Source organism: Myxine glutinosa, chromosome 6, assembly GCF_964187855.1.
Source record: "Myxine glutinosa chromosome 6, kmMyxGlut1.1, whole genome shotgun sequence".
In the NCBI taxonomy this organism is placed as follows: domain Eukaryota; kingdom Metazoa; phylum Chordata; class Myxini; order Myxiniformes; family Myxinidae; genus Myxine; species Myxine glutinosa.
This window is the reverse complement of record NC_136266.1, coordinates 77,886,252-77,909,337: the sequence shown is the minus strand read 5'-3', so window position 1 is coordinate 77,909,337 and position 23,086 is coordinate 77,886,252. Positions and strand designations below refer to the sequence as shown.

General features: G+C 52.5%; 1 protein-coding gene across 1 annotated transcript in view; it reads left to right on the top strand.

The window, feature by feature from the left end:
- LOC137430005 (scavenger receptor cysteine-rich domain-containing protein DMBT1-like) overlaps window positions 1-23,086 on the top strand; it is a 188,904-nt gene that overhangs the window by 157,526 nt on the left and 8,292 nt on the right. The window contains exons 33-36 of the mRNA XM_078780034.1: window positions 8,409-8,447; window positions 12,191-12,508; window positions 14,795-14,979; window positions 15,250-15,431. Coding sequence (XP_078636160.1) covers window positions 8,409-8,447; window positions 12,191-12,508; window positions 14,795-14,979; window positions 15,250-15,426 — 719 coding nt within the window. The 3' untranslated portion in view covers window positions 15,427-15,431. The remainder of the gene's footprint in view (window positions 1-8,408; window positions 8,448-12,190; window positions 12,509-14,794; window positions 14,980-15,249; window positions 15,432-23,086) is intronic.

Below are 23,086 nucleotides of genomic sequence, written 5' to 3'. Positions count from 1 at the left end.
CAAAGATGGCGCCTTCACCTTCCTCTCTCCACCTCGAGTCACGTCCGCACACTCCATGACCCAATCAGTCTGTGCAACTCCTCCAACTCTTCCAACTCCAGGAAACAGCGCCTTGCCTCGGGTTCACCAAGACTATTCTCGCAGAGCAGTACGTGCTTCGGCTCCATCCCATTTTGCCATGCAATGCCACATGCACCAGACCATGGCAGAACTACACCCGTCCTGCCCACGTAGACAGTGCCCCCAACCGGGACCCCTTGGAAGGAATCACGGAGCTTCTTCACAGGCCCTCACCTCCCTCGTTCCCTATTGAAAAATCGGGCGCTCGCCTTGCCTCTTCACTCCCGCATTTCACTCCACGCCGGCCATGCCTCCTTGCACACCAGTCCATCCGCCTCGTCTTCCACGCCCTCTTCTCGTCTATTCCCTTCTCAGACCCTCACAAGGTTCTGCCCCATGTAATTATGTAGAAGCCTCGAAGGGGGGAAAGAAGGTGGATAAGGAAGGTCTTTTAATCGAAAAATCAAAATTAAATTGTAAGGAATAAAGAACGAAAGGAGCTTTTCTGGTTCCCCAGCCAACCTGACAGCTCATTGACATACACCTCAAGCATCTTTTCCTTGCTGTGCAATCCTTGAATGAATGAATGAATGATTGTTTTGAGGCCATTTTTCCCCGCTAAAGCGGGGGTTAGCCTTGCGGGCCCCATGACCTCATGGTTCCCTTTTTGAGGCAGTTTTTATGGCCGGATGCCCTGCCTGACGCCAACCCTTAGTCACCTCTTACGATGAGCAGGGATATGGTGTAGGGGAAGGGTTAGGCCAGTTTGTTGAGCCAGTTTTTGTTCTTGGAATGTTAGGACTGAACTTACTGATGATCTTGCACAAATGAGTATCTTGCCTTCTAATTTAATCCTTGGGAAACATTTTGTAGCTAGTTCTTACTTTCTATCCCCACACTGAAAGTCACTGTGACCTTTGAAAAAACGGAGGCCAAATGGCTCAACTTGCCCGCCTGAGGGGTAAGTTGATCCAACCTCTGGGGTAAGTTGTACCACATAGGGGTAAGTTGATCATTGCCCCAAATAAAGATAACTAAAGTAGAAAACCATTGTTTTGCCAGAAAAATATTTAATGTTGTAAAGTTCTACAACACTGAACGAAATGATTACCTTGTGTTCATGGTTATAGTAATCAGTGACGAACAAATTGAGTCACTCTCATAGAAAAACAAGATTGTCAACTGTGGTAAGAAAAGTCAACTCAATCCACCTGTCACAGTTTCAAGTCACAATTAAACAAAAAGTATCCCAAATAGTTGATCATTGCCCCAAATAAAGATAACTGAAGTACAAAAATTGGTCTGCCTGAAAAATATTTAATGTACTTGTTACAACACTGAACGAAATATTTACATGTACCTTGTGTTCATGGTTATAATTCAATGTGGCAGCTGGATTGAGTTGAAAACAGCTGCCACCGTTTTAAGTCACAATAAAACAAGTGTCCCAAATACACCCAGAAAGGCCAACAGTCAGACTGTGGCAATTAAGGCACAATATCTTGCTCATCAATGCCAGCTTCATCATTTGGATCTGGAACTAAAACTAAAACATGTCAGAAATCAAGTCAATTAAGCTGCCAAACTGACAAGTCACAATTGAACACAAGCTGTCCAGAACAACGGGCAGAACTGCCAACGCACTTAGGCTGTGGCAGCTTACGCACGATGTCTTCCAGTTCAAATCCTGCTTCATCCTTTGGGTTTGGAACAAACACTGGGTTGTCAGATCCAACTTTTCCACCAACCTTCTGCAGGAAGACACCTTCAAACTGAAATTCCTCTCCATTCAGTACATCAACCCGAGCAATGTAATGCACAAATCTTGATTTGCCAGCACATTTGACAACTACAAAGTCACCTTCAATGATATCCATATCACTGTCCACATCTGATTCGTCATCATACTCAACTTCTGAATCACCATCTGTCTCACTGGAACTAGGGGTTTTTGATCTTGGGGGACATGTCTTTTTCCCATTAGCTTTGAACAAGCATCTCTTTGATTTCTTGGCTGATGGCTTCCGTTTGCGATTTTCAGATAGGGCTGCAAGCTCCTGGCGTACTGGGGTGTGGAGATGGTACACCCAGTGTGGTGCAGGCTCGCAACGTATCCAATGACCGGGGTAATAATATGGTATTCTGTAAGCGCTTTGAGCCTTTGGGGAAAAGCGCATTATAAATGCTAATTATTATTATCTCAACCAACATGAGTTGGCAAGTTGAGCCAGACCCTATGGGGCAAGTTGAGCCATGGCTCGATTTGCCCCGTAGGGTCTGGCTCAACTTATCCCAGTCTGAACTTTCTGAGATGTCTCCGCATACACACATATTCTATGCATCCATCGTATTAAAGTCTATGACAAGAATGGAGACACATACCTGGACTAACAATATTGTCATCTGATATCCATATTATATCTATGCTGCATATGGAAGAAACGTGAACTTACCTGTTTTACACCTTTTTACTTTTATGGCTGAAAATTGGATTTTTCCCTCTGCAACACTGGTTTCTGTTTCAATTTAGAAAACAATATGGCAGAATTTGGAGTTATGCAATGGGGCATCTATAGATGGCGCCACCACAAAGTCTGACTCATTCATAACTGGCTGGGAGGTGGTGGCTCAACTTACCCCTATGCTCAACTTGCCCCGCCTTCCCCTACCTATTCTAAACCGGGGTACACACCGGGATCATTCACCCCAGCAAGCTGGAACTCAATTTGCCGACCTCGGAAGGATGACAGGCTGAGTCAACCCCCCTGGTGTTAATTCAGTGATCGACAGGGATTCAAACTCAGGATCACTAGGATCCCAAGCCGGCACCCGAACCACGAAGCCAAAACCAGGCTCAATCCTTCCACAATATTATTGAATACGAGCCGAATGCACCTGGCGTTGCCCGCATTCTTTTTGAATGAATTTACTACTATAATTCAGCTTTTACCCGTGGCCGTAGAAGATTGACTCCGATAATTCAGCTCAGCTTCTAATTGTGAAATGGGCCCAGCCCGGCCGAGGCGGCCTCGACCGGCCTCGCCAACCAGCCTTTCATCTTCCCGGGGCCCGTCCTGACATTATTTGTTTCAGAGGTTTCCTCCTATCTTTCACTGTTCAGGAGATTAGCACGTGAAGACAAACAAACAAACAAACAAACAAAAACTTATGTATGTATGGATTTATCGAACACAGTAAACCCCATGAACATTTAAAAAAAGTTGCTTCTAATTAATCCATACTTAGGGGAAATTTATAATTATTACGTAAAGGATGCTTCAAATTAATGTAAACCTGTGAAAAAATTATAATACTACTAAAGCGCGGCATTACGCGCGCTGCTTGTAAACAAGGAGGAAGCAGACAATGCGGTAATTTGTAAGAGTCTTTATTCAAGAGCTCACTGTAACACTGGCGTGCTCCGGGCTGCGCGCCCGGTGTATATCCTGAGGCCACGCCTACCCCTTGGCGTGGCCGCCGCCCACTTGGTGCGCGGAATGATATCACCATGCCAGTGAGCTTCCGTGTCCGCCACACGCGCCCCCCCCCAGAATTCCCGCGCACCTGGAGGGCCAGTTTGCGGGGCAAACGGATGACCCGGCCGAAGCGCCCTCTGGCGACCGGCGGCGTCCGGGGTGCAGGGATGCCAGGTGGGATGCCCCCGGCTGTACCCGGGATGGGTGCCGCACCGGGGGGCGGCGTGCCTGCGGTGCTGGGCGGTGCCGGGGGTCCGCCCGCAGGGGGGCGGCCCCGACGCCGGGGCTGAGCCACCGGCGGTGGGTGGTCCACGTCGAGGTGGGCCGGCTCGAGGCGGTCCACAGAAACGCGGTCAGGAGTACCGCCGATGTCCAGGGTGAAGTGTTTCACCCCGGTCTCCAGCACGTGGAAAGGCCCGTCGTATGGGGGCCGCAGTGGTGTCCGATGGGCATCGTGGCGGACGAAGACGTACTCCGCCGTGCGAAGCTCCGGGGCGACGTGTGTCGGTGGGTGCCCGTGGCGTGCCGTCGGCACCGGGGCGAACCTCTGGGCAGTCTCCTGCAGAGCGGAGCGCTGCTGTGCCGCGGACCATGGTGCCGTGGACTCGGGGAGGAACTCGCCCGGCACCAGCAGCGGTTGCCCGAAGACCAACTCCGCCGCGGATGCGCGCAGGTCCTCCTTGGGCGCCGTACGGAGGCCCAGCAGGACCCAGGGGAGCCTGTCGACCCAGCCGCCGTCGCGGAGGGTGGCCCGGAGCGCGGCCTTCAATGAGCGGTGAAATCGCTCACACAGGCCATTAGCCTGGGGGTGGTAGGCCGTGGTTCGGTGCAGCCGGACCCCGAGTCCCTGCGCGACCGCCCCCCAGAGCTCCGAGGTGAACTGGGGGCCGCGGTCGGACGAGATGTCTGAGGGGGCACCGAACCGGGCAACCCAGGTGGCGATGAAAGCCTGCGCGACGTCCGCCGCCGTCGTCGACGCCAAGGGCACGGCCTCCGGCCACCGGGTGGTGCGGTCCACCATGGTGAGGACATTGGTGAAACCCCGCGAGGGGGGCAGAGGTCCCACCAGGTCCACGTGGACGTGGTCAAACCGGCGTTCCGGCACCGTAAACGGGGCCAATGGGGCCAGGGTGTGCCCGTGCACCTTGGCGCGCTGGCACGCGAGGCACGTCCTGGCCCAGCCGCGGACGGCCTTCCGGAGGCCATGCCAGATGAATTTGTCGGCGATCAACCTTTGGGAGGCCCTCGCGCCCGGGTGGGGCAGGCCGTGGATGGCATCAAACACCTGGTGCTGCCAGCCCGTGGGCACGATGGGGCGAGGCCGCCCGAGGGAGACGTCGCACAAGAGGGCCGCGCCCGCGCCGTCGAACGGCACCTCGGTGACGCGGAGGCCCGTGACGGCGGTCCGCAAGGCCTGGACGTCGGGGTCAGCGGCCTGGTCCGCTGCCATCCGGGCATAGTCGATGCCGAGGTGGACTGCGTGGGCGACGGCCCGGGAAAGGCAATCCGCCACCGGGCTGTCCTTCCCCACGACGTGCCGGATGCCCGTCGTGTACTCGGACACAGCCGAGAGGTAACGCTGCTGCCGGGCCGACCACGGCTCGGTGACCTTGCCCATCGTGAAGACCAGCGGCTTGTGCTCGACGAAGGCCGTGAACGCACGGCCCTCGAGCAGATGGCGGAAGTGCCTGACCGCCAAGTGAAGCCCGAGCAACTCGCGGTCGAAGGTACTGTAATGGCGTTCGGGCGGGCGAAGCTGCCGGCTAAAGAACGCCAGCGGTTGCCAAGCTCCACGCACCCATTGCTCCTGCACTGCGCCCACCCCGTAGTCCGAGGCGTCGGTGGTGAGGGCGATCGGCGCATCGGGTGCCGGGTGCGCGAGCATGGTGGTGTTAGCCAAGGCGAGCTTCGCGCCCGTGAACGCCGCGTCCATCTGCTCGATCCAGGTGACGTCGCCTTTGCCCGGCTTACCTCGGAGAGCTTCGTGCAGGGGGCGCAGAAGCTGGGCGATACGGGGCAGGAACCGATGGTAAAAGTTCACCATGCCCAGGAACTCCTGCAGCCCCCTGATCGTGCGGGGGCGTGGAAACCCCTTCACCGCCTCCACCTTGGCCGGCAGGGGGACGGCTCCGTGCCTGGTGACGCGGTGCCCCAGAAAATCGAGTTCGGCGACGCCGAACCGGCACTTTGCGGGGTTCACAATCAGGCCATGCTGGCCCAGGCATTCGAAGAGCGTGCGGAGGTGGTGTAGGTGCTCTTCGCGGGACGCGCTGGCGACGAGAATATCGTCCAGGTAGACGTATACAAAATCCAAGTCGCGCAGGACGCTGTCCATCAGCCGCTGGAACGCCTGAGCCGCATTCTTCAGACCGAAGGGCATCCGCAGGAATTCGAAGAGTCCGAACGGCGTGATGACCGCCGTCTTCGGGACGTCCTCCGGCCTGACGGGGACCTGATGGTAACCGCGTATGAGGTCCACCTTCGAGAAGAAGGACATGCCCGCCAAACGGGTGGAAAAGTCCTGAATGTGGGGGACGGGGTAGCGGTCGGGGGTGGTGCCGTCATTGAGACGGCGATAGTCCCCGCACGGTCGCCATCCCCCACCGGGCTTCGGCACAATGTGCAGCGGCGACGCCCAAGCACTCTCCGAGCGCCGAACGATGCCGAGTCGCTCCAGGGTAGCAAACTCCGCTTTTGCTACCGCCAGCTTCGTCGGCTCAAGGCGGCGTGCCCGGGCGTAGACCGGTGGCCCGACGGTGGGGATGTGATGGGCCACCCCGTGCTTGACGACCCCCGCCGAGAAGGTGGGCCACGTGAGGGCCGGGAAGCCGGCGAGGAGGCGGGTGAATTCGTCCGCTGCCGGAAGCGTACAGGTCAACGTGGCCGGAACCGAACCGTTCAGCAAGCCGCTTGGCAAGCCACTCGGTGAGCCGCCCAGTGGGCTGCTCGACGAGCTGGGCAGCGCACAAGCGAGCGAGCTGAACGTCTCGGCCTGGACAAGACGTCTGTGCTTTACGTCGACCAGGAGCCCATTTGCGCACAGGAAGTCCGCACCAAGCAATGCCATGGGCACATCGACGGTGACGAACGACCATCGGAAAACCTGCCCTCCGAACCGCAGAGAGAGGCAGCGTTTTCCGTACATACGGATGGGCGTCCCGTTTGCGGCAAGTAGCGCGGGGCCCCCGCCCGCGGCGTGCTTGTCCGACGTACCGGCAGGAACGACACTGACCTACGCTCCTGTGTCGCACAGGTAACGGCGCCCGGATAAGGTGTCTGTGATGAACAGCAGGCTGTTCGAACGGCCGGCGCTCATTGCCACTATCGAGCGCCGGCCCGGGCGTTTCCCGACCTGTCGAAGGAGCATGGCGGATGACACTGTCGAGCCTCGTGGCCGAACCTGGCGTGGAACCGGCACCAGGTGGTGGAGCTGGAGGAGCGCGGCTGGCTCCGCCAGGCCGGTGGAGCCGGCGGTTTTCCCCGCGGTGGCAGTTTTCGCCGCGTCGGTGGGCGGGGCGTGGCGGCGGCCACGATGTGCGTATCAGCATGCTGTGTCTGCTGTGGAAGCTGATGCTGTGGATCAGCATCGGCCTCGGGATCCACGAGGTGGGCAGCACCGACTCTCGCCCGCGTGTCCGAAGCCGCGAAGTACCTGTCCGCCTCGGCGGCCAATGCTCGGGGTTCCGTTAGCACGGTCCCAGCCAACGCGAGGCGTACCTGTGCTGGAAGTTGGCGACAGAAAAGCGCCCGGAATAGAGAACCAGGGGCTTCGTCGCCCAACAGTGACAGCATATGGTCCATTCGGACCGACGGGCGCGTGTCGCCGAGCTCGGGGGGATCCAGGAGGCGGTCGGCCCGTGCGTCCTCCGTGAGGCCGAACGTGGCTAGGAGCAGCCGCTTGAGTGCCTCGTACTTGTGGCCGTCCGGTGGGTGGCGAAGGACGGACACAACTCGAGCGGCCATGCCGGGCCCGAGGGAGGCGACGACGTGGCAGTAGCGCATGTCGTCGTTGGTGAGGCGCCGAAGCTGAAACTGGGCTTCGGCTTGGATGAACCAAACTTCGGCCTGGGCCTCCCAAAATTCGGGAAGTTTAACCGACATCGCGTTGTTGGGCATGGCAATGGCGTCGTGTTTGGAAGGATCGCTACGGCAGATCCAACGTCGAGGGTCACCAGTAAAGCACGGCATTACGTGCGCTGCTTGTAAACAAGGAGGAAGCGGACAACGCGGTAATTTGTAAGAGTCTTTATTCAAGAGCTCACTGTAACACTGGCGCGCTCCGGGCTGCGCGCCCGGTGTATATCCTGAGGCCACGCCTACCCCTCGGCGTGGCCGCCGCCCACTTGGTGCGCGGAATGATGTCACCATTCCAGTGAGCTTCCGTGTCCGCCACACTACCTTAATTTGGTGAACGGTAAAGAGGAAGTAAAGCCATGCTGCAATATGGCGGTTTGTTGGATCACGTGACTGAACGTCCTGCTGCATTCAAAATAGTGAGTTAACCACTTGTATGAAGAATGCCAAGCTTTGTAACGATCGCGTCATGGGCCTTTGTTACGGTATGGACCTCAGTCTTCAGGGAGGCGGATGGACCTCTGTTATATAGTGCAGCAGAAGGGAGTGGCTGGCGGATGGGGTGTTGGGGGGTGAGGGGGATGGGGTTGGGGGAAGGGATGGTGCGTGGGGGGAATGGGGTGTGGGGGGGGGACTTTATATTTATTGAGTTAAGAGTCTATGAGGAATTATGATTTTATTCAAGTAGTGGAGTACAGCTCATTTGCAAATATGCTACTCTCACCATGAATACATCAACATCATTAAAATATAATATGAACTCTCTTGATATGCAAGAATCAAACTTTTGTTTTTCAGAAGTGTCGGAGACCACAACAGCTGCTCCGAGTTCCTCACGTGAGTGATTGGTTAAGCAGGGGTGTGGGAAGAACAGGGTGAGAGGAAAATAAGGGTGGGAGGAAAAACACTATGCTCTCAATGTAAATGTGTTATGAATAATGCCCCACCCCACTCCCTCCCCCCTGTGGTATCCGATTTTACAAATTATCTTACAATATAGCAAAAATGTGAAACAACCTCATAATGGGCAATATGGTGATGTTGAAATCTGAGTGAGAATAATTCCAAATTTTCTAAATGTTTCATTTCATTCAGCTTTGCAGCATGAGGGGAAGGAAGACAGCGAGAGTTGAGGGGAAGACAGCGAGAGTTGAGGGGAAGACAGCGAGAGTTGAGGGGAAGACAGCGAGAGTTGAGGGGAAGACAGCGAGAGTGGAGGGGAAGACTGCGAGAGTGGAGGGGAAGACTGCGAGAGTGGAAGGGAAGACGGCGAGGGTGGAGGGGAAGACTGCGAGAGTGGAGGGGAAGACGGCGAGAGTTGAGGGGAAGACAGCGAGAGTGGAGGGGACGACAGCGAGAGTGGAGGGGAAGACTGCGAGAGTGGAGGGGAAGACGGCGAGAGTGGAGGGGAAGACGGCGAGAGTTGAAGGGAAGAGGGCGAGAGGGGAGGGGAAGACGGCGAGAGTTGAAGGGAAGACGGCGAGAGTTGAAGGGAAGATGGCGAGAGTTGAAGGGAAGACGGCGAGAGTTGAAGGGAAGACAGCGAGAGGGGAGGGGAAGACAGCCAGAGGGGAAGGAAGACAGCGCGAGTTGAGGGGAAGACGGCGAGAGTTGAGGGGAAGACGGCGAGAGTGGAGGGGAAGACGGCGAGAGTGGAGGGGAAGACGGCGAGAGGGGAGGGGAAGAGGGCGAGAGTGGAGGGGAAGACGGCGAGAGTGGAGGGGAAGACGGCGAGAGGGGAGGGGAAGACAGCGAGAGGGGAGGGGAAGACAGCGAGAGGGGAGGGGAAGAGGGCGAGAGTGGAGGGGAAGACGGCGAGAGTTGAGGGGAAGACAGCGAGAGTTGAGGGGAAGACGGCAAGAGTTGAGGGGAAGACGGCGAGAGTGGGGGGGAAGACGGCGAGAGTTGAGGGGAAGACGGCGAGAGTGGAGGGGAAGACGGCGAGAGTGGAGGGGAAGACGGCGAGAGTGGAGGGGAAGACAGCGAGAGTGGAGGGGAAGACGGCGAGAGTTGAGGGGAAGACGGCGAGAGTTGAAGGGAAGACGGCGAGAGTTGAAGGGAAGACGGCGAGAGTTGAAGGGAAGACGGCGAGAGTTGAAGGGAAGATGGCGAGAGTTGAAGGGAAGACAGCGAGAGGGGAGGGGAAGACAGCCAGAGGGGAAGGAAGACAGCGAGAGTTGAGGGGAAGACAGCGAGAGTGGAGGGGAAGACGGCGAGAGTGGAGGGGAAGACAGCGAGAGTTGAAGGGAAGACAGCGAGAGTTGAAGGGAAGACGGCGAGAGTTGAAGGGAAGACAGCGAGAGGGGAGGGGAAGACGCCGAGAGGGGAGGGTTAGACAGCCAGAGGGGAGGGGAAGACAGCCAGAGGGGAGGGGAAGACAGCCAGAAGGGAGTGGAAGACAGCGAGAGGGGAAAGGGAAGACAGCCAGTGGGGAGGGGAAGACAGCAAGAGGGGAGGGGAAGACAGCGAGAGGGGAGGGGAGACAACCAGAGGGGACGGGAGACAACCAGAGGGGAGGGGAAGACAGCGAGAGGGGAGGCGAGACAGCCAGAGGGGAGGGGAAGACAGCAAGAGGGGAGGGGAAGACAGCGAGAGGGGAGGGGAAGACAGCCAGAGGGGAGGGGAAGACAGCCAGAGGGGAGGGGAAGACAGCCAGAGGGGAGGGGAAGACAACCAGAGGGGAGTGGAAGACAGCGAGAGGGGAAGGGGAAGACAGCCAGTGGGGAGGGGAAGACAGCAAGAGGGGAGGGGAAGACAGCCAGAGGGGAGCAGAATACAGCGAGAGGGGAAGGGGAAGACAGCCAGTGGGGAGGGGAAGACAGCAAGAGGGGAGGGGAAGACAGCCAGAGGGGAGGGGAAGACAGCGAGAGGGGAGGGGAAGACAGCAAGAGGGGAGGGGAAGACAGCGAGAGGGGAGGGGAAGACAGCGAGAGGGGAGGGGAAGACAGCGAGAGGGGAGGGGAAGACAGCGAGAGGGGAGGGGAAGACAGCGAGAGGGGAGGGGAAGACAGCCAGAGGGGAGGAGAAGACAGCCAGAGGGGAAGGGAAGACAGCGAGAGGGGAGGGGAAGACAGCGAGAGGGGAGGGGAAGACAGCGAGAGGGGAGGGGCAGACAGCAAGAGGGGAGGGGAAGACAGCGAGAGGGGAGGGGAAGACAGCCAGAGGGGAGGAGAAGACAGCGAGGGGAGGAGAAGACAGCGAGAGGAGAAGGGGAAGACAGCCAGTGGGGAGGGGAAGACAGCGAGAGGGGAGGGGAGACAACCAGAGGGGAGGGGAAGACAGCGAGAGGGGAGGGGAGACAGCCAGAGGGGAGGGGAAGACAGCAAGAGGGGAGGGGAGACAGCCAGAGGGGAGGGGAAGACAGCGAGAGGGGAGGGGAAGACAGCGAGAGGGGAGGGGAAGACAGCAAGAGGGGAGGGGAAGACAGCAAGAGGGCAGGGGAAGACAGCGAGAGGGGAGGGGAGACAACCAGAGGGGAGGGGAAGACAGCGAGAGGGGAGGGGAGACAGCCAGAGGGGAGGGGAAGACAGCAAGAGGGGAGGGGAAGACAGCCAGAGGGGAGGGGAAGACAGCAAGAGGGGAGGGGAAGACAGCGAGAGGGGAGGGGAAGACAGCAAGAGGGGAGGGGAAGACAGCAAGAGGGGAGGGGAAGACAGCGAGAGGGGAGGGGAAGACAGCGAGAGGGGAGGGGAAGACAGCGAGAGGGGAGGGGAAGACAGCCAGAGGGGAGGGGAAGACAGCCAGAGGGGAGCGGAAGACAGCGAGAGGGGAAGGGGAAGACAGCCAGTGGGGAGGGGAAGACAGCAAGAGGGGAGGGGAAGACAGCCAGAGGGGAGCGGATTACAGCAAGAGGGGAAGGGGAAGACAGCCAGTGGGGAGGGGAAGACAGCAAGAGGGGAGGGGAAGACAGCAAGAGGGGAGGGGAAGACAGCCAGAGGGGAGGGGAAGACAGCGAGAGGGGAGGGGAAGACAGCGAGAGGGGAGGGGAAGACAGCGAGAGGGGAGGGGAAGACAGCGAGAGGGGAGGGGAAGACAGCGAGAGGGGAGGGGAAGACAGCCAGAGGGGAGGGGAAGACAGCGAGAGGGGAGGGGAAGACAGCGAGAGGGGAGGGGAAGACAGCGAGAGGGGAGGGGAAGACAGCGAGAGGGGAGGGGAAGACAGCGAGAGGGGAGGGGAAGACAGCGAGAGGGGAGGGGCAGACAGCAAGAGGGGAGGGGAAGACAGCGAGAGGGGAGGGGAAGACAGCCAGAGGGGAGGGGAAGACAGCGAGAGGAGAAGGGAAGACAGCAAGAGGGGAGGGGAAGACAGCCAGAGGGGAGGGGAAGACAGCGAGAGGAGAAGGGAAGACAGCAAGAGGGGAGGGGAAGACAGCGAGAGGGGAGAGGAGAGGGGAAGACAGCGATTGTCAATTGACAACGTGTTTACATTTTTGTTCAATGTACAATACTTGTTACGGATAAATAGAACAATTTAAATGATTAGGTTTGTCATTGAATCAATAGTACTTGGTTTAAGATGTGTGCACAGTTGCAAGTTTAGGATAACAATATTGGTACAAATTTATATTTTCCTTTTCCAGAGCTTCCTGTGCGCCTTGTGGGTGGAGAAGATCGCTGTGAGGGCCGTGTAGAAGTATTCTACCGGGGCTCCTGGGGCACCGTCTGCGACGATTTTTGGGACAATAATGATGCACAGGTTGTCTGTCGCCAGCTCGATTGTGGGAGTCCAATGACTGCTGCATCACCTGTTGACTTTGGACAGGGACGAGGATCGATCTGGATGGACAACGTGTTTTGCAATGGAAGTGAGACGCATCTGTCTCAGTGTCGGCACAATGGTTGGGGAACTCACAACTGCGTTCACGATGAAGATGCAACAGTTCTTTGTGATGGACAAGGTGAGTTTTCTTGTTTTCTGTGTATTCTTGTCTTATAGCAATGGTGGCAATTTCTCAAGGTATTGAATAATGGGAATGTTCATGCTTGAAATCAGAGGCTCTTAAATCGACATAAATTTCAAACTACAGACTTGGCATTTAATATGGAATATTTTTTTTCTCTTGACTTGGGTTTACTTTCTTAACTCAGTATATCAATCTGGTGAGTTTCCTTTACACTTTGGTGATTTATTTGTTAAAAGAACCATGTCACTGATTGTCTGTCGCAGCAAGAAGTCAAAAACAGGATTATATCACAGGTGGCGTGGCAAAATGTACGGACAGGTGCATTTGATGATTGGCTTCACAGTCGGGTATACAAGGGTTGTTGCGTTCTGTATTAGTGGAAAACAACTGCTGCTCGGCTCCAAAAGTTATTGCCGCTTCCTCTGGAGATGGTCCGTCAACTCGACCATGCTGTTTGTCATGGAGTGGTGGTTTTACGAAATTACGGCATGAAACAGCATGCTATTGCTCGGCAGTATGGCATCACTCAAGGTCAGGTGTCAAAGATCCTGAAACGAAATGCTCAGAGGGGTGTCCCTACTCCAATACCGAGTTGGAGTAATACCGAAGGATTATCGCCAGCTGCACCGGTTAGTCCGCAATGGCCGTACCAAGTCAGCTAATTGGCTTAGGGCTGAGTGGCAGCAACTGACAAATGTGCCTGTATCCAGAAGGCTAGTCAACCAACAACTGGTTCAAGCAGGCTATCGTGCCAGGCGTCCCCTGAGAAAGCCACGCCTGACCAGACAACACCACCAGTGCCGATTGCAGTGGGCCAGAGAGCACCGTCAATGGCAGCCAGGACACTGGAATCACGTGATCTTCAGTGACGAGTCTAGATTTCTGGTCTATCGTCAAGATGGCCGCGTCCGAGTGTGCAGACAAGTGCATGAAGCCTACAACAAAGATTGTATAGTGCCAAGAGTCCAAGCTGAAGGTGGTGGGGTGACCGTTTGGGCTGCTTTTCATGCAGGGGGAAAAACTGACCTGGTTGTTCTGAATGGAAACCTGAACCAGTTCAAGTACAGGGCCATTCTGGAAGAAACATTGCTTCCATTTGCTCGTGCAGCCTTTCGAGGAAACTTTGTCTTCCAAGATGACAATGCACGGCCTCATCGTGCTCGCCTGATCCAACACTTTCTTGCTGACCGTGGTGTAGAGCATATGGACTGACCTGCCATGTCCCGGATATGAATCCGATAGAGAACTTGTGGGCAGAATTAACGCATCAAATCGACCACTTGGACCAGCAGCCTGCCTCTGTGCGTGAATTGCAGCAGGCTATTGTCACTGCATGGCAAGCGATTCCTGTCTAAACCTTGGCAAATCTCGTGAGCAGCATGCCTCAACGTGTACGTGCTCTCCTGAATGCTCGTGGGGGTTACACGAAGTACTGAACTGTAATTTTACTGTCCGTAATCCCAGTCGTAATTTAACTTTTGTTTTTGTTAAAAGAAATTTTGGCTAATGTGCAAAATAAAGAGATACTTCTGGAAAACGTACAGAAGTTGAACACAGTACTGTCCATGAATTGAGTTCGATATCAGTTTACATCACTTTCAAGGATCAATTTATTTGTTTCGAAATGTCAAATGTGGTTTTTGTTTCTTTTAAAGGTCACATTAACAAAATCTGGAATAATTTCAACATAATTCCAATGAACTTTTGGTTCTAAGACATCTTGAAAAGTAAGTTCACCCCAACAAAAAAAAAATTCCATATTAAATGCCAAGTCTGTGGTATAACAGGAAAATCAATGTTTGGAATTTTAATGCAATTATTGAAGCAAAGATTGAAGCTATTAATATTTGCCAAGCAAAACTCACCCAACCATTGCCATTAGTGTCTTATAAGACTGGCTCCCATGACTTGTTAAAACGCAAGTTTCTTATTGGTTTAGTAAAATTAGAAATCAGCTTAGAAAACTACACAGCATTTGGCAGAGCTTTAATCTACATGGACTCTTCCACATAAGATTCCGCAGTGCTTTTTGAAAAGAGAAGGCCATTGTGTACTGGTTTATTGGTAAAATTTAAATCTCTGCCGTAATCTCCAGTGGGGGCGCATCAGCGGCTAAGCCACGTCCCCTGAAATGATCAAAACCTGAATCTCTGTGTTACGAATGAATGAATGAATGATTCAATCAATCAACCAATCTAACTCTTGCTTGAATTTTTATCATTGAGAAAGCGACTACAAAATTGAGAAAGCCTTGACCCTTTTCCACCCATCTCAATGCAGATGAGAATATTGCGTTGTCCTGCCACAAAGATCACATGGAAATCTCCATCCGTGGTGCTTATGTCGACCACCTGGGTTACACTGGATATAACATCCACCTGAATGACCAGTCTTGTGTAGGACAGCGTTTGGGTCGGAATCTCCACCTTCAAACACCTCTAAATAGCTGTGGTACTACCAGTGAGGTAAGCCCATGAGTCATTGCTGCAGGAGGAGAATCTAATCTTTCATCGCATCTCTTACATATAACTTGCTGTATCTACTGATAAGAGAATCTTGAAATCAGGTAAGAAAGATACTGTCCATGGTAATACAAAAACAATTCAGGTTTTAATCGATTAAAACCACAGCATATGAAAGCTCATAACTATTTTTTTTTTAAAGGTGTGCTGTGTTTGACAAACGGTATTTTTTTTTTCACAAATTTCTTTTTGTTTCTTCCTTCCTTGAACCAGAACAATGGCCATGAAGTGGTTCACAAGAATATTGTGTGGGCCAGAAAGGAGCACAAGATTATCCGCTTACCCGTGCACTGTGTTTCTGATGGACAAGGCGTAATGAATGCAGTGCTGGGTCTATTAACGGAGCATCCGTCTCAAAATATGATGGAATACATGCTGGGAAGGAACTAGGAATGGTAATGATCATCAATTCCCTTTGGTTAGAAAAACAATTTTTAATCAACAAATGCAAACGAAACTTGAATTTCAAAATACGAAGTTTGATGACAATTGAAATCTGCACTTTGCATCTTACGTTTAAGAAAAATAGAGGATCAAAATGCTCCTGGAGCACACCTGGTTAGTTGCCAAAATTGGATAGGTGACAGATTGAACAGTTTAAAAATGAGAACTGGATTTAGAATACATATTTTAGGTCAGGTAGTATTGACATGATGTTCACAGTAGTGCACCTCGCTGTCTATGAGCCTTCGTTGGAGATATTGCCCATTTCCGGCATGATTATGTCACTTGCTGTTGTGTCAGAATTAGCCCCATTTGATAAGATGCAACTAACTCCAAGTTGTATATAAGTAATTTATATTTTCTGAGGTATTGCCCACCTTCTATATTGTGACTTCACTGGCGGCCATATTGTGTTTCGTATCGGCTTAATTTACTCAAACGTTCCCATTGGTAGTCGAACATTTATTTGAAGATTTGCAATGATCACTGAAGTGGTTTCAAACAAAATTAATTTTAAAGGTTTTCTTTTGACCAATATGGCTGCGAGACCACGTGACCAATGACGTCACTGTTATGAAATTCTATTTTCTACGTCTAGTCGATCACATATAAAAATGTATCATCCATCAGTAAAGCGGTTTGAGAGAGTATTTTTAAAGGTTTTCTAATGATGCAATATGGTTGCCATAGCACATGACTGATGACATCATTGAAAACAAATAATGATTCCCGTGAGAAGTCAATCACAAATTTAAAGTTTACAGATTTAGAGAAGGTTTTAAAATATTTTCTTATAATCCATATTAAGGCTCACCACGTGACTTACCGTCTTATAATCCATACCACGTGACTGATAACATCATTGTTAACAAATGATATTTCCTCTGGTGAGTTGATCACAAATTTAAACTTTCGCATTGATTGGTTAAGCGGTTTGAAAGAAGGAGGTTGTTAAAGGAATGAATTTAAATTGATTGTTAAAGGAGAATGTCGATGGAAAGAGACAACCAGGGGAAGCAGGTAGCAATGAGTGGTGGAGGAGAATGCAAGGGATAAACAAGCTGGATATTGAAGCAAAGTTTTGGGAAAGCGTAGGAGTGTTTAACCGGTGTAGAAAAGATCAGGGCTTTGGAAGGGGGACTTTCGTATCTATTGTAAAAAAAATATAAGTGTTCGTATCTTAACTGAGTTACTGTTATTGTTGTTATTACTTTGCCCAGCCCTTATTTTTCCTTTTATCCCTTCAATATCTTTCGCACTGCAAGCTGAGATGCAACAAGGGCATTCGCAAAGTCACTGAAGACGGCGTTGTCCCGATTGACCAAGACACGACAACCTAACATTATTTTTCAAAAATCCAAGATTTCAGAATTAAGAAGAAAATATAATGCAAAATATATATTGAAAAATAAATGCCAAAATTAATGTCGAACTATTGTGAGTATCTCGTTAATATAACTTTTTGACCACCGTTATATTTGTAGCCTTAGTTCATTAATTATCATTTTAAAATTTAATTATCTTAATTATCATTATCTTATTAAGGGGCCAAATGGGATAAAATACAGGGTTTTACACGCCATCAAACAAATGCACATATCTACACGCACAGACAAGATAACCCCTACAAACCATATATCACTGGAAAGCTGACAATCTGGAGAATACAAAAATTGAAGAATTGAGACAATACACCTTCAAATAAGGAAATTACATTTATTTTCCTCAACACAATTGAAAATTTACATTTTTGCATTTTGTCAGCAAAATTGTAACCCCAGACAACTAACTCAGGCAATCTACTTTTTTTCCTCAGTTTTACATATTGTTGTGGAAATGAGGATTGTGTTTTTTTTATTGTTTGATTGTGGACCCTCCTTCCTCCAGTTGTGTATAAAGGTCAAAGTGCGTCCCGTAATTAGGTCATAAACAATCACGTTAGCCAATCATAGATTTCCGCCTTGTTGACAGTTATTTCCTTATTCTGTGTAGGTTAAGGCTCTGTTCCCACTAGTTGACATTCTCCATTGCACCAAGTGAAATAAGGTAGATCCCCATTCATTTTCATTCCCAAAGCCCCATTCCTAAAGCCTTTCCTGCCAACTGCATTCACCGCAGCTGCTGAACGGTTTTCACCGCGACTCCATTAGCCACGAGGTAGGCTTGGAGAAGAAGGGGGAGGAGCCGCCGAATCCAGGGAGTTGGCCACCCCTTGTCATCAAGGGCGGAGCCAGAGAGCCCGTGCCGACCAATCAGGGCCGAGGCGAGCTCACCGATGGGCGTGTTCTAGAGGCCGGCGGCTTGATCGCCCACGGGTTATAAAAAGCGCGCGCGGAAGCTTTTGGGAGGGAGAGTGAGAGATACGGCAGAAGTGCCAAGTGCGAAGTGCCAAGTAGAACAAGTACCAAGTGTGCCGTGCCAAGTGCGAAAGAACAAGTGCGAAGTGCGAAGTGAGAAGTGCCAAGAGAGAGTTGCACAGAGGTGCCAAGAAAGAGTTCTAAGGAGCAGCTTTGGAGAGCGCACGGTGCACCGGAGGAGCTTCGCCGTGCAGTTTGGAACCGCGGCGGTTTGGCGATCCCAGCTCGAGTATTGTCGGCGGCTGTCCGCTTCCAGCCCGACCGATCCCCGCTGAACCTTCCTCTCCCGCCAAGCTATTCCTCCTTCCGATCATTCCTGCCTGCAAATTCCCCATTCGTGTGAGTCCGTCTTTGTTTGTCTTGTCCTTGGGTTTCGAAGTAAGACTGCATAGGTAAGCTAGAATTTTCACTGTGTCTCCTTGATTTCTTCTGTAAATTATTTTATTATCCTTCCTTCTCCTTGGTTTCTTTTGGTTGTAAATAGCAAATAAATTATATTCGTATTTCCTACTTCTGTCTTCCTCTTCCTCACATCCGTGTCGCCTTTGTCTTTTCCCCATTGAATATCTGTGGCACGATTTGGCCCACGTTTAAGGAATCGGGTCTTAGTAATTGTTAATAGTTTGGGCCGCGGCCGCCATCCGCTCGGCAAATCAACACCTGAGCCGCGGTCCGCAACAATTGGTGCCAGGAGCGAGATACGAACCTGAAGCGCGAATAGCGCGCTCAAAATTACGGGTGGCCCAAAATTTTGTTTTATTTAAAATCTTAAATTTGGAAATCGTGCCATGGCTGGTCAAGGTGATCGGATGCCGGTGGGGGAACTAGAAGAGGGGTTAGGGGTAACCCAGGACCAGAGGGAGGAAATGGAGGAGAGCAATGGTGAGGTGGTTGAGGAGGTGTCAGGTGCACAAAATGGCGCCCTCGCGCACGTGGTTGCAGCGGCACCAAATTTAGCGGCGCCCGTGACCATAGCAGCACCGGTGGATTTAAACCTTCTTATGGTGCAAATGGAGGCCCTTATGGCCAAGAATAGTGAGCAATTGGGAAACCAAATCGGAGGATAGGAAAACAGAATGGGGGAGCGGCTAGAAGCCAAAATTGCGGGGTTAGACCATAAATTTGCGGGGTTAGACAATAAATTTGCGGGGTTAGACAATAAATTTGCGGGGTTAGACAATAAATTTGAGGGGTTAGACAACGGGATAAAAGGGGTGAAAAGTGGGTTAACGGGGGTGGAAAATAGAATGGCTGCCCAGGAGAATCAGATAGAGGGGGTGAAAAATGGGTTAAGGGGGTTAGAAAACACAATGAACGACAAATTGCGGGAAGTAGGGGAGCAATCCGCCCGGGAAATCAAACGGATGGGGAACCAGATAGAGGAGGTGAAAATCGGGTTAGAAGGTAAACTGGATGCTCAGAGGGATGAATTGGAACAGATGAGGGCGGCATCTACAAAAGAGATGGAGGAGATGGGGGAGGAAATAAGACGAGGTGTGAGCGAGGAGGTCTCGGGGGTACGCGAGGAGGTAAAGCGAGGTGAGAAGCGTATGGAGAAAGAGGTGAGGAATAATACGGCTAGGTTACAAGGGGGCATAGAGGACCTGACGCAGGAGGTGGAACAGCTGACGGTGGGACAGAGGGAATTAGTGGAGCAGGTACAAAAGAACACTGCGGGACTAGGAGGGTTAAAGGCGACACAAAAAGAACTCAAAAATGACTTGATAGCGACGAAGAGGGAATGTCAGATGGTATGTGAGGGACTGACAACGAGGTTGGACGAGGTGACGGAGGCAATGGAGACGAAGGACCGGGAGGTGAGGACGCAAATAGAAACGGTCAAGGTGGCGTTGGAGGACGAAATTGAGGAGACGCACCGGGAAATAAAAGAGGTGAAGCAAAAGTTAGAGGAAGTGGAAGAGGGGGTGAGTGAAATTAAGAAGAGACGGAGGGAAACGAAGAGGGAGATAAGGGGAGGAGGTGATGGAATATGTGCAAGGTCGGTGCTCAAATCGTGATGGTGTGCTCGCTAACCAAATAATGAGTTTGCAGGTGGCGAAGGAGGTGCGGAGACGAGGTACCGAGGTGAGTGACGATATACGCGGAAATGTATATGGTGTGAGGGAAGTTTCAGTCGGCTTGGGGGTTGGTTTGGACCCGGGTGTTCGTGAGAGGCCGCTGGTGAAGTGTGCGACAGGTACGGAGTGCGAAGGAGGAGGTGTGCGAGAATGTCCGACTCTGGGGTGTGTGAGGATAAAAGTGCGCGCCGAGGAGTGAGTGTGCCGTCGAGAGTGAGTTGGTCGTAGCGTGTGTGCGGGGGGGCACATGGAAGCGCGGGATGTGGAGTGTTACAAGAGATGTGACGGAAGCATGCACACCTGTGGTGAGTGTTACGGAGGGTGTAACGGAAGAGTGTGTGCAAGAGGATGCGCGAGAAAGGTGTGTAACAGAGGAGTGTATGGGTACAGAGTGCGCTGTCAAGAGTAAGGGTGAATGCGCGACCGAGTGTGGTGGTAAGAGTTGTGAGAGTGAAACAGAGCGTGAGTTGGTGGTGGCAGGTGAGAGAGGATGTGCACCTGGAATGGTAGAGTGCGTATGGGAATGCACACTGGAGTTGGTAGTGAGGCACGTGATTGGGGGTGCAAGCGAGTGCACACCTGTGGTTGTCACAGAGGAGGTGACCGAGGAGGGAGCGCGAAGAGGTGTGTTGGTGAGGTGTGCGAACGACGAGTGTGTGCAAAGGTGTGCGGTGGTCAGGTGTGTGACCAAGTATGTGAGCGGAATGAGTGTACCTGGGTGTGTAAGAGAAGGTGCAATGACTAGGAGCATGGGAAAGGCTGGATGCGAGTGGAGCATCGACGCTAACCGGGTTAGCGGTTAGACCGACTTATAGCCGAAGCGGGCCCTCGGGGCGTGCCGGGCAGCTTTACGTGCCGCGGGGATCCGCGGGGATCGTGACAGCGGCGGTTTCGAAAGAACCACCGTGCGGGATCCACGCCGGGCCGCGCTCTGACCGGCCGCGTCCGTGCTCCGCTATGCGGAGCGGGCGGCCCGGTAGGAAGGGCCGTCATGGCGACCCCTTTTTGTTGAGGCGTTCCGGCAGGGCGAGATCGGGCCATTGGACGGCTCTGTGCCGAGATGGTGCGTGGGATCTCGGCCCAGGTAAACCTCCTTCCCTGCACCGAGTGCCGGACGGATCCAGCCGCCGGCACCAACCAACCCGCATTCATTGCTCGGCTTTACGAAGCCGAGCTTTAGAAATGAATTGGCGCACCGAGAGGCTCAAGTGAGTAGACGTGTGATGAGGGTAGTGTTTTGGACCCGAAATTGAAAAGCAAAATTTGATGATTGGCAAAGGATTGGCAGATGATTGGTAGTGATTGGCAAATTTTTAATTAGCTGGAATTTGGTGTGCAAAATTGGTAGTGGAAGATGCCCGATGTGGTGGGATGGCAACTTTGCCATCTCTCACAGCGGGGGCAAAGGAGCAATAGATTTATGGGGTTTATGGCAGTAAAAACTAGCCCGGGAGGGTTGGATATCGTGTGTAGGCACCTAGAGATTGACAATAGGTAACGCTAAGGTTAGGTAGTGACAATGATACCTGTAGTGGGGACGCAGGTAGATTAGTTTGGATTATAATGACGAGGGAGCGCAATAAAGTAAGGGACGACTGGGAAGCGCGAGTTTCAGAGGGGAGTAGGTAGATGAGATGATGCCGTGTGTTTGAGGATTGTGAGTTGTATTGAGATTGCACAGGTGTGCAACTGAACAGGTGTATGGAGCAGTGTATGAGGGAGTGATGGTGATGTGTGTTGTGTTGACCCAAATGGTCCAGGGAGGAAGGAGGGTGCAGGTGGCACCAGGAGTGATTGCACAGGTGTGCAACTGCAGGTGAATGGAGAATGGTTGTGTGGATTACATGGAGTGTGGAATATATGGAGTATGGAATGAATGGTCGTGGAGTGAGTATGGTGGAAACTGTGGAGTGGAGTGGATGGTGCGAAGGTGTGGATGGGGGAAAGGAGGATGGACCCCATCACGAATACCCGGGCAGGGTAGTGTAAGTGTTAGGTAGAGGGTACAGGTAAATTGTGGTTGGATATTGGCATCTGTGGTGCGTGTGGAAGAATGGTACTTGGATGGGTGCATTAGTGTTGTGGAAATGGCTGGGCGTGTAGCCTGTTAGTGTGTGTAGTTGGTTGGGCACTCCACCACTGTGAGGATGTCGGCCAGGTGAGGCCGCAAGTGGGCTCTGGGAGCTGGTAGAGTTGTTGTGGATGGGGCCCGAGGATCCGGAGGACGGACCCGGGTAGCCCAGTGCCAGAGGGCACCGAGGGGTGACAGAGCCAGGAGGGGCCTTCCCCAAGTAGATAGGTTAGGGTGAGGAGCTAGGTAAGCTCGGGTGGCAACTACAGTGGTGGAGGTGTGCAGGTGGGTAGACCTGCTGGGAGAGCTACACGACTCAGCCCTGAAATTGTGCAAGGGCACAGGGAGTTGCATCGGGGGAGTGAGACCCCAAATTGAGGAAGCACCACAGTTTGGTCAATGGGAATTTGGTTCTTAAAACCACATAGAGTAAGATGGCCAATGGTTTGGCAGGGAAAGACCCCGGGTAGTGTAAAGTGTGTTAAAGTCATTTAGGAAGTAGTTAGGATTAAGAATCTCCTCACACCATCTACATCCACTCACCTGGGATGACGTACCTCCACACCATGCCAGGTTGTTTTTAATTATTTTATTTTCATGCAACTGTTTGGATTGTGAGAGACATCATGACGTGGGTGTGACATTGTGCTTTGTTGTTCCATCTCTTCCTCCTTATGAGGATTGATGATGAATTGGTGATGGCAAATTTTGAATTAGTGGGATTGTGAGGACGAATTTGGTATAGGGGAAATATGGGGAAGGCGAGACAGTAGTGACGAATTTGTAACGTGTAGATTGTTGTAAATATGGGGTAAGGGCAAGGGTAGAGTCGGTGACAGGGGGGGTGACGTACGGTAGGGACGAGCTTTTCTCCGCTCCGTCTCCATACGCACCTCGCCTTGCATTGCCTTTATTGAAGTGTACCCTTGTGACCTTACCCCTCGCTCACCTGTCTTTCCCCCCCCCCGCCCCCCCTTGTCTGCATCGATGCACCACCTTATGGACCACATGTCTGTGGCTGAGCACCACTTATGGACCCCATGGGTTGGGGCATGGCCCCTCTGCTGGAACCGGCCATGAAGGCCCGAGATCTTGCTGGC